General features: G+C 36.1%; 2 protein-coding genes across 2 annotated transcripts; both read left to right on the top strand.

The window, feature by feature from the left end:
* The first annotated feature begins 4,267 nt into the window (after window positions 1-4,267).
* On the top strand, window positions 4,268-5,177 carry LOC135618709 (ethylene-responsive transcription factor ERF071-like). Its single transcript, XM_065119864.1, has 2 exons — window positions 4,268-4,426; window positions 4,510-5,177. The coding sequence occupies exons 1-2, from the start codon at window positions 4,339-4,341 to the stop codon at window positions 5,004-5,006; spliced, it is 585 nt and encodes a 194-aa protein (XP_064975936.1). The 5' UTR covers window positions 4,268-4,338; the 3' UTR covers window positions 5,007-5,177.
* A 4,498-nt stretch (window positions 5,178-9,675) lies between these two features.
* LOC135636779 (ethylene-responsive transcription factor ERF071-like) lies at window positions 9,676-10,731 on the top strand. Its single transcript, XM_065148808.1, has 2 exons — window positions 9,676-9,903; window positions 9,989-10,731. The coding sequence occupies exons 1-2, from the start codon at window positions 9,780-9,782 to the stop codon at window positions 10,417-10,419; spliced, it is 555 nt and encodes a 184-aa protein (XP_065004880.1). The 5' UTR covers window positions 9,676-9,779; the 3' UTR covers window positions 10,420-10,731.
* Window positions 10,732-11,511: the final 780 nt, after the last annotated feature.

The raw sequence follows: 11,511 nt of genomic DNA, 5'->3' as shown, positions 1-11,511 counted from the left end.
TGCATCTAGATAAAAAATATATATTTGTATCTTTCAAAAAAATTATTTTTATTTATTATAAAATTAATAAGTTAATTATACCTATCAACCAAGAAATATATATATATATATATATATATATATATATATCCTTTTAAGTTACTATATTTAGGTTTTTAATTGACGTCGATATCATATAAAGAATTTACTATGATAATAACAATTCTAAGGATTTTTTAAAAATATATAATAGAAAAATAATTTCTTGTCCAAAGTAATAATAGACAATCATGACTAAAAGAAAGAGAACTTTCTTTTCATATAAACCCCTGTGTTATCAACTTATTAGACAAAATCTTTTTTACAATTTAATCAATCACAATAATTGGATTGGATTTTAGCTTCCCTAACTCAATTTGTATAATGAAAGAAAAATATTTCGGCTTCTTTAATCTAACATCCAAGGAATATTGTACTCATTCTCTTCTTAGGTCGTCAAGAGGATTTTGTTGTATCATAAGGATGCTCAAACTAAGCAACATACATACATGGAATAGCCATGATCAATCCAATGGTCACACCAACCAATTGCTTTTGGGCGAAAGAGAGAGAGAGTTATTTGTGACTCTTAAGCAATGGAGAATGATATCCTTAGTCACTACAAAAGGCCAAGCTAGTGGCAATGGTATATGATACTACTACAACTACTTGTTCTCCTACGGACCACCATGTCGCTAATGAGAAGGTGTTGACAAAATGTAAGGAGAGATCCGAGAATAAGTTTTTGTTCCTTGAGATATATGTTAGGAACCAATTTTCTTCGCCAACATCAAGATATGGATATTACTTGGCATCATTCGATGGTGGAGTTAGGATAGTTGTGGAAGTGGCGTGATGGATGTTAATGATGATTAGAATGTCTAATTCAAATAAATCTTACAAAAAAACACTCCACTAATTGATGGTAAATATGGAAAAAAAAAAGTAAAAAGTAAAAGAGGGGCAAATGTATTTAGTTAAGCATTAATTTTTTTTTATAAATAATATGTGATGAAGATATTTATGATTCGAGGATCTTATAATAATATGATAAAACATGTTTTTGCTAAAACTAGTCAATGTTTTTTAGATTCATATAAAAAATTCAACTAGTGCTCGTTAAATATGTACATGTTATCCTAACTATAAAATATGAAGAATTTACTCGACATGCTATAACAATAAATCATGAGAAAGAATATATTTTCTCATTGAATTAATATTTACAAGAATGACACTATGTTAAGTGGTATTCTTAGGTATGTTTTGATTAAAAAAAATTAAATAAATATTTATAAGAGATGCTCGTAAATGTATGTTAATCTAACTTTCAAAAAAATATTTCGGATGATACTCTAGTATGATTTTTTTATAAGAATTAAGATATGAGATATGAGCATCTTCCATCGTTGAACCGAAGTAAAAGAATGATCATGAGATATGAATATTCTCTATATTAAAAAAATATATTTCATAATTATTTTCTTTCAAATATGATGATACTCGAAACACTAAGTCAAGTCAAATCAATTTTGTGAAGCTAAATCGATGATCAAATTTAACCTTATGAATGAAATTCAAATTTTGGTTGTCACAACTCCATAGTTGACTTATATCCATTTTCATAGTATTTGCATACAACTCAATTTCATTTCTTTCAACTCTTTTTCAATTGATTTCTCTCACTCTTTGTTAAATTTTGTTGAGATCGAGGGAATACAATTAGAATAATGATCACGGACCTCTAGATTTTATGTTCTTACTTATATTTCATTTTATAGTATTATATATATATATATATATATATATATATATATATATATATATATATATATATATATATATATTAATGAATATTAAATACTATTATTCTTGTTTAACACAAACTTTTATGATGAGATTTTTGTTAATATGTTAGGTTATTAATAATCAATTATAACAAATTATTTTCATATACCATTGCCCCAATGTCTACCATAATTATTAGCCAAAGAATCCACGAGAACTATTAACCCAATCATTCTCACTAAGTATTATATATTCCACAAACTATATTGGAAATGAATACTATCACAATACATTACCACTACATTTTTAATCTTTTATGATAATAATTTCAATCTCAAAATTAACCCCTTTTTTTTCGTCGATATGAAAATTAACCTACTATGATTTATTTTGTTGTTTGGTTAATAACATGTTCCTCAAATAATACTCAAATTTAAGAATATTTTTTTAAAAAGTATACCTAAAATAATAGCATAACGATGGTGTACTTGATTTGTTTATCAAAGGTCAAAAGTATGAAATATTATTTGATATATTTTATATCTAAAATATTAATTTGCTGATTGAAGATACCATGTAAAATAGGCTATAAAATCTTTAGACAAACCACCTCAAAGTCTTTGGATCAAGACTCACCTTCACTAGTTATTCTTTGCACTCCAACAAATACATGGTTAGATAAGATTAGATATCTAAGGTATCTAAATATCTAAAAAATAAAAATATTTATTTTAAGTTCGAAATAAAATTTGATAGAGAATATTCCAACATATCAGAGAGCTGATGTGGAAGACAATGTGTCATCTATCTAACATGATATCTATTTGAAGTCCAGATTAAAAACCACTTTAGATGATGACATGAAATCATCTCTCAACAAGTTATTGCAAGTTGGAAGAGATTTAAGCTTGCAGTAAGCTTATATTAAATTGTTCCTCTTCCACAACACTTCAACTACGACAGTTGCCTAAATCCATAGGTTTCAAGCAGGGTCTGTCGTACCGAGCCGTACCACCTGTATCGGGCGGTACGTACCGGTCCGACAGGTTATCGGTACGCGGATCGATTATTACCGGTCCGAGAGTACTGTAGCACTATAGCAGTGTACTATAGCACCGTAGCACTGATACAGTACTCGGTACACCTGGGTGTACTGCTCGGTATATCGTACTATACCGGTACCGAGCCCAAGTCGAAATACCGGTACGATACGGTATTGCGAACCTTGATTTCAAAAGTAATCGTTCCTCTTAAGAATCTTTACTTAAAAGGCTTCAAGAGTCCAATTAAGATCATTTTTTTCATGTAAAAGAAAGTCTAATTACTTAAATAAACGAAAATAGCTGCTTAATTAGCTTCATTATATTTATATATTATTAATATTAATACAGAAGATTAAGCAATATGAGATCTAAAACAATACTATGAGTGGCCGATGCATGGCACAAACCTCTTCAAAGCGACTATGGCTTTATAGCGATTAAAAGAAGATGAAAATGGTTTAAATTGCTTTGAAGGACTGTGAGCTTTGATCGGGTGAAAGCTCAACTTTGCTGACTCATATGAAGTCAACTTGGAAACTGTCTATTCCAACCTTGATGTTGAGTAGATTTATACGGCAATAGATTTGTCATCATTTGGAAGAGATTATTCGATAGTCAAAATCATTGATATAAACGGCAAGATAATGCCAAAAAATGAAAATGACAAATCGAAACTAAAATATAATGAAGAATAAGGTGATGGATAGAGACAATATTTGTCGCTCTATTAACATGTAAACATGTCGATATCGATTATTCTATTTTATCGTCATAAATCATAATAATAAAATATTATTATTCGATATTTTCTCTTTTCTTTCGTGTTCTATGTTGTGGCTTATTATCTGAATTGGCAATTGACTGCCCAAATGAACGGAAAGCGTTGTTTACCCCTTTTTCCGTGACGCCACTTGGCTGAGATGCACTGAACCTTCCCCCGCCTTCACAACCGTCCGATCAACTTCCCATCATCACGATCAGGCAGTCACCACTGCGCCACCGCGGATCGTCACGAGTGGCATTAGGCCGTGAATAAAGTCTCTTTTCCGGGGCATTTTAGCCGGGCTACTTTAGCCGTTATGTTTTGGAACGGACCGGGTTGCATGCGTTACACCGGCGGGTGTCGACACCGCGTCACCGGCCGTACCTCCCGCCATGATGCCTCCACGTGGACGTCTCATCTCGGGCTGACGGTGATCGTACGGCTCGTGTCTCCTCCCCGGTGTGCATCACGTGCCCGCCCTCGTTCGCGCACTCCTTCCGAAAAATCGTTATTTATTTTATTGGGAATTAAGAAATAAAAGGAGTTAAACGCTCTCCTTTTGCCGCTTTCCCCGAAATTAACACCATCCAAAAATATTAATATAATAAGCAGAGAGTGAGTGATGGGGTTGTGGAGCTGAAGGCTATAAATGGGGAGAGGCAGAGGTGGGGTTGGGGGACGGTGCACCGGAGGAACAAGGTTCGCCGGCGAAGAGAAGAGGCCGAGATGTGTGGCGGAGCGATCATCTCTGACTTCGTGACCGCCGTGGAAGACCTTGATCTGACGCCTGGCGGCAATCCCCCTCCCCGTCATGGTAAGACCCTACGAGAACTTTCCTCCTGCTTCTCCTTTTTCCTGCTACTACCCGGTGAACTCTGCGCACGATTTTTGGCGCAGATGAGGAGGGCGAGGGCACGAAGACCGGGGCCGCAGGGGGAGGGCAGAGGCGGCGGAAGACGTTGTACAGGGGGATACGGCGGCGGCCGTGGGGGAAGTGGGCCGCGGAGATAAGAGACCCGAGGAAGGGGTCGAGAGTGTGGCTGGGTACGTACGGGACGGCGGAGGAGGCGGCGCGGGCGTACGACGTGGCGGCGCGAGAGATCCGGGGGAGCAAGGCCAAGCTCAACTTCCCGAACCCCAGCGACTACGCCGCAGCAGCAGCAGCCGCAGCCGCGGCGGAACCCCCCACGAAGCGGCGAGCCGCTGTTTGGGCGGAGGAGGAGAGCTCGGCGTCGTGCTCGGCGTCGCTGGAGGAGGGGCTGCGGGAGCGGATCTCGAGCTTGGAGGCGCTCCTCGGGTTGGAGCACGAGGAGTCATCGGTGGCTGCGGCGTCGGCGGGGGAGGGAAGTGAGACGAGCAGCGCCGATCTGTGCGGTGACCTCTGTTTCGTTTGAACGACCCACCGCGATGGACGGCCGAGATGATGGGTGGTCATTTTGTCGTTCTCCTTTCTCTCTCATCAAAACGAACCCATCAAGAGACCAGTGGTTATGTTATAAGGTGCTGCGGTAAATATCAGTATCCCACATGTATCATCTATCTAATCACTGCTTTGATTATCGTGAGATCATAGTAAATTTGGTGCCGTGATGGACCCAAGAAACAGTAGAACACATCGATGGCATAGGTGCAAATTTAGCTTCCATGAAGATAAACAATAGCCGCATCGACGGACGTGCACACGTACTAAGATTAGACGTATATGTGAGTGATATGCCGATCTCGATTTAGTAAGAGGGTCAAGTGGTGCCAACACATTGCTTCAACGCATGTCCAATTCAAGTTATTATCATTCCTACATGATCAACACATGGAAGGAAGAAGGAAGGTTGGCCGGAGTGGCCCAGCAGAAGACTAAGAAAGGCGGTGTCCGTTTCATTCATTGACTCCTACTCCTTTGTCTCTTGTTTGAAACGATGGGAGATCTGAGAGAGCCTTCTTCTTCTTCTACGGTGTAATGGTACGCCTCCAGAGCGAGAGAGGCACGTAAAGGTCGATGAGGACAGGAAGGCAGTCAAAAGCGAAGTAGGTGGGTCTTCTAATGTCACTTTGCTGCCTCTCTACGTGTGAGGAGTTCAAGTCAAAGTCTTTTTACCGACGTTTATATGTACTATCAATGGTGCAATCAATTTTTTTTATTTTTTATTTTATAATTTTATAAAAAAAATTAATGATAAAATCAATATTTGATCATCCTCGATAGTAGACTCAAAAGAATTATCCGTTTTGAATATATCTGTAGACTCATGAATCCTAAAAGATACTGAAACTAAACCGTCGTAGAGAAACCTGAGCTTAGAGGGTAAAGATGACCCGAAAAACTTATACGATCTTAGTTCTTTTATTTGTTAATTAATATTAGATTAAATATTTTTATTAATTAAATTTGTTGACTTAGATAAATATTATAGTATATTATTAGATGAGATATCAAAAATCTCAATATTTGATAAATGAATAAACCGAGTATAATACTTATGTCTTATATCTAAAAGGTTATTATAGGAGACTATAAATCTTTAATCTTTTAAGTCTAAAATTTAAATTTTATTATAGCTAACTAATTGGATACTCACATTTCAATCAATTTCATAACTAATGGATGCATACAAATCGGTTTTAAGTATATTAATTAAATAAAAAGTTTCAAAAAAAGAAGATGTGCTAGATATCATGACACAGCCTAATAAAAAAATTGATCGATCGATTTAATAAGATTATACAAATTGATTAGAAATGTGATGCTTAGATTTTATTTATATAGTTATTTTTTTGCATAAGATACTCTCCACACTACACATAATTTTGAGGTGCCACTGATATCTGCACTCTTTTACTTACACTTCAAAATAAGAAAAAAAGAGAGAGGTTTTGGTATAATCTATTAAGTGATCTAAGAATAAATTATTAGTAAGTAAAATAAGAAAAACTCTTTATAAATAAAATAAAGTGTCATTTCGAGAGTATTAAATAGAAAAAAAAGTGTAATACTTATTAAAAATATTAATTAGTATATCTACTTCTACTCAAACTAATACTCTTTTAGAGATTTATTAGTTTCTTTTCGTGGGAGCTGAATGCAATGTGGGATGTAAGATCCCAAGATGTCATCCTACTCAACCTATGCTCGGAGCATAATGAGTTGAGAGAGAAGTGCACTAGCTTCCTTCTTGCATTCTTGTGTTTCAACATTCCTTTTGTAAGTATCTATCTAAACATAATTTACACATTTTACACAAAATTAAATGGCTTGACAGAAACAAGATGAATTAGATTCTTCTAAGGTCTGTAATACCACAAATAAGATAATTTTTCTTTACAAGGAATTACATCATTTTAGTCCAAAAATAATGAATTGTTTAGCTAAATTAGGAGAAAACATCTGCAATCTATGATCTCTGTAGTTAAACAGAAAAAAAAAAAAAGATAATATGAGAAGTCATCATGGTCATTCTTGACTAAGCTTCAGCTTGTCTGAGTACACTAACATTACACTGTTGGTGGTGTGACAACTTGCAAATGCTGTCTTGCAAACTTGCAGCTTCTTTTCATGTTGCAAAAGCTCACCTGCCACAAAACTATGGGCTAATCCTACTGATGAGAGAGAGAGAGAGAGAGAGAGAGAGAGAGAGAGAGAGAGAGATGCCATCACAGTCATCTAATAAAGGGGCTTTTTTAAGCGAGTCTTAAAGGTTCCACATGATCCGATTCTACCTTTAATATCCACACTTGCAAAAGATGTTTGACATTAAGTAAATGCCTAAGAGGTCCCTATCACAAAGATGTCAAATGAAATATCTTTAGAATAGTTATAGAAAGAAAATTCAATGAATGTTAGCCTCTTTCTTATCAATATAAACTCTTTGGATGATTAGTAATTTGATTAAAATTTTATTATGGTATCGGAGCTAACTAATTATGCATGATTTGTATTAATATTCTTAAAACATGGAATTAATCAGATATTTGGTGCAGAAAATATTTGAACACAAAATGTTTACTCCAATACCATCTCTTTTTTTTTTTATGGATATATATCCAAATAATCTATCTATTCATACTTTTAACATTTTTAGTGTTGAAGTATATAAATATATATTATTCTTCTGCATCAACAATTTGCAATTGAATATGAAATGGATGGCTTCGAAGATCATCGAATTTCTAAGTTGAATATTTGGTGATCTCAAATCAGACATTGGAAGAATCTAATTCATCTTGTTCCTGTCAAGCCATTTAGTTTTGTGTAAAATGTGTAAATTATGTTTAGAAAGATACTCACAAAAAGAATGGACAGCTTGAAACACAAGAATGCAAGAAGGAAGCTAGTGCAATTCTCTTTCAACTCGTGATGCTCGAGCCATAGGTTGAGTAGGGTTTAAGCATGTGATTAAACCGAGCATTTTAGTCTTAAAAAATGGGAAAGGAATTAGGCAGGAACAAGAAAGTAAACATGGATTTCTCTCATTCAAATCATGTTTCTATGACTTTATATAGCTTCTTGTCTAACAAAGCTTCTTCCTTGAAAGTGGTACACTACATTCGACATGATCATTAACTTGGGATTCTCGAGAAGCACTTCACCAAATCTTTTACCATTAGTCTCCGGCCATCTTTTTAGCTTTTGAAATGGTCTTAGTGAAAGGAATTAATTGGCTTTTGGTACCAATTAGATCATGTGATGCAATGAATCATATTGATCAACATCAACTCATTACAGTGCATACCTTTAGAGAGAGAGAGAGAGAGAGAGAGAGAGAGAGAGAGAGAGAGAGAGAGAGAGAGAGAGAGAGAGAAACATGATTCTAGTAATTATTTTTATAACTTTCATAAAGCTGAGTAATAATGTTAAATCAACACAGCTTATTATATATTATTTCTTATGCTTATTGTCTCTAGTAAAAACATATATGTGTTAGTATTTTAGTAGTCATAATTAGATTCAAGTTAGTTCGAAGAATTAGTATAAGAATTAAAAATTTAATGAGAGATATAGAGAAAAATAAGTTAGAATATATGTCTTATGACTTTCTCTAATAGATCTATGATAGAATATTTTTTTGTTTATAGAATTTATGTGAGAAAATGTTAAGGGATTCATGACTTAGATTTAAGTTTCTTGTATTTGTTTCTCTTCGTATAAAGAAGAATATGATTTCTCTTCATATAAATTAAGAACCATTTTATATTTTTTTTATGGATTTTCTAATTTATTTTATGACTTGTTGATCTAAGTCTCTCTTTTTTATTTTGAAGCCGTCCTCTAGCAAATACATCTGGAAATCAATCTTCTCATATTAGTTTATGTTGTAGAATTTTCTATACCATGTGTTTCTTCTTTAAGTATGTAACACCCTTTATTAATTTCACATTCGAAGTGGACAAGATTAAAATTGACTTATAAGGATTTGATGAGTGTATTATTATAAATTTCAGTTTAAGTATTTTGATTAATGATTATAAGGAGTACCGAAGTGTTTTTGCCTGTGTTTTATGGAGAGAGAGAGAGTATATCTACGTCTTAATAGTACTTCACTCTCCATCAAAAGCAGCCTCCATGCACAGATCGAGACCATGCCTTCTATTTTGCTTCGATCCATTGCCAAGAGAATGAACAAAGATGGTGAAAGAACCCATGCTAACAACATGAGAACATTTACGTCAAGTTTCACGAAAACGTCCGCTTACTGAAGAGATTGGGCAAAGGCACAGATGTCTCATGGTGTTCGTCAACACCTATAGCAACTTGGGAAGTGGTTGCTTACTCCTTTTGGTCTTAGTTAAGATCAATCTGCTCTGAGCACTTCTCGATCATGTCAATACTGCGGCTCAAATACAATGTGCTCCTTATATATTACTTGTTTATGCACCACGGAGGTGCTTTCGTCCATGTGTTGCAATGCCATGGCTTTGAAATGCTACATGACTTGGGTCAAGAGAAAGCTGAGTCAAAGTGTCGATGGCAGCTTTTCAACTTTGGTCGATGGAGACTTGTGCAGGTGCCCACAGCATGCCTGAGATTTACCACCTCCATTACCATTGATGTCTTGCTTTGTTCATAAATACCACGTTCCCACCTTCCATTCTGCCAAAACCACGTCTCTCTCGATTCCTCTCCCTTCCGAGCTCCTATCATCTACTAGAAGAAAAAGGACTGTGGTGATCAGATGTGTGGAGGCGCCATCATCTCCGACTTGATCTCTCCTCGCGACAACACCCACCGACCCTCCACTTCCGTCTTCTGGCCCGACTGCACCGACTGCCACTGTATCCCGCCACCACTCGAGAAAGGTACTGCTCGTCTTCTTTCTCTCCTGGAAGTTAGAAGGACGGTGACAAGAAGTCCTTGTTTGTGTATTGTACTTGGTGGACACAGTCCAGAGGAAGCGGGAGCGGAAGAACCTGTACCGAGGAATACGGCATCGGCCGTGGGGGAAGTGGGCAGCGGAGATCCGCGACCCGGTGAAAGGCGTTCGGGTATGGCTGGGCACCTTCGCCACTGCTGAGGAGGCCGCCCGCGCATACGACCGCGAGGCCCGCCGGATCCGCGGCAAGAAGGCAAAGGTCAACTTCCCCAACGACGATCCCCTCCCCAACCCCCCGCGCCGGCGCTCCGCAGCCACCGTTAGCTCGTACGAAGCAAGGTGGCTCTCCGATCAGCCGACAACAGCGGCGGCCCACGCATCGTACACGATGAACTTGTATGAGGTGCCGTACATGGAGAGCGTTGTGCCCTCGACGGGGTCTCCAGGCATGGAGATGCTCTGGAGTTTTGATGACGTCACTCCATCTTCTGCTTCTCTTTAGACGATGTCGATGCATGTCTGGATGCATCTGTAACCATTAGGACCGGCTGCTACGTACTGTCCTTGTACTTCTTTGGACCTCTAATGGTTTGTCTTTCTCTCTATTAGGTTTTGATGTTCCTATCTTCGTTGATGTGTTGATGGTGGTGTTAACTATCAAGTTTTGCTGTGTAAAGTGGGTCTTTGTAGTGAGACTATCAACTCAAACAAGGCCTTTGTTTGGGGTAATAACCATAGCTCTATTTGTCATCTTTTTCTATTTCTATAGTTACTTTATAGTCTTCTATCAATAAAAGTTTCCCTTTCTTTTGAATTATAATGATACAAGCTTGTAAACTATGCAAGTTAAATCTCCAAAAAGGAATACTCAAAAGATGCTCTCTAAAGTGGAAATTGATACATACTATCTTTACACATATTTACCTCAAATATGAGACTATTTTGGTATTCATGTAGCTAATATTCTCATCAGGTCCATACCTATATCACATAGATGAAAAGAATTATCTCAAATTGTGTGGGTCTGTTGCACTATGATTTCTATCTTACTGGAGATTCACCAGTATGTACATTAGATTCCAGTATGACCCACAAATTACCTTACTCTAATATCATATATATATCATGTTTTGATGTTTACAAATCATGTGGAATAAGTCCACAATTTTATACTAATGATAGAGTATTAAATTGATCTTATTTTAATAACTTAAGTTTTTTGAATTGATTATCACCAAAATCAGAAATTCTTAACATATTTAAGGTCAATACAACTTATATATAATCACAATCCATAATCTATGCTCTAAGGTGGGATTGTTTTGGTATATTATATGAATTCCTACATGCATATTCTTTTAAAATGCAATCAATTTGAATAGTTAATGGTGTACTTTTGTAATATTGTTATATTCTTGTCACTTCATGAAATGATTTTTGAGTTGTGCAGCAATATATAAATATAAATATAAATATAAATATAAATATAATGCATTAAGGAATCATGATTTGGACTATATTAATTCTGAAATAAAGTGGCTTCACTTTCTGTCCCATACTTTATAATCATATATTATACTTTCTAATTGTATAG

The sequence above is a fragment of the Musa acuminata genome, chromosome BXJ1-3, assembly GCF_036884655.1.
Source record: "Musa acuminata AAA Group cultivar baxijiao chromosome BXJ1-3, Cavendish_Baxijiao_AAA, whole genome shotgun sequence".
NCBI lineage: Eukaryota > Viridiplantae > Streptophyta > Magnoliopsida > Zingiberales > Musaceae > Musa > Musa acuminata.
The sequence above is the reverse complement of the archived record's forward strand: the minus strand, read 5'-3'. Positions and strand labels throughout refer to the sequence as shown.

Coding starts and splice junctions, on each gene's coding strand:
- LOC135618709 (XM_065119864.1), top strand. CDS start 4,339: ATGTGTGGCGGAGCGATCATCTCTGACTTCGTGACCGCCGTGGAAGAC. Junction 4,427..4,509: donor CAATCCCCCTCCCCGTCATG/GTAAGACCCTAC, acceptor TTTTTGGCGCAG/ATGAGGAGGGCGAGGGCACG.
- LOC135636779 (XM_065148808.1), top strand. CDS start 9,780: ATGTGTGGAGGCGCCATCATCTCCGACTTGATCTCTCCTCGCGACAAC. Junction 9,904..9,988: donor CCCGCCACCACTCGAGAAAG/GTACTGCTCGTC, acceptor TGGTGGACACAG/TCCAGAGGAAGCGGGAGCGG.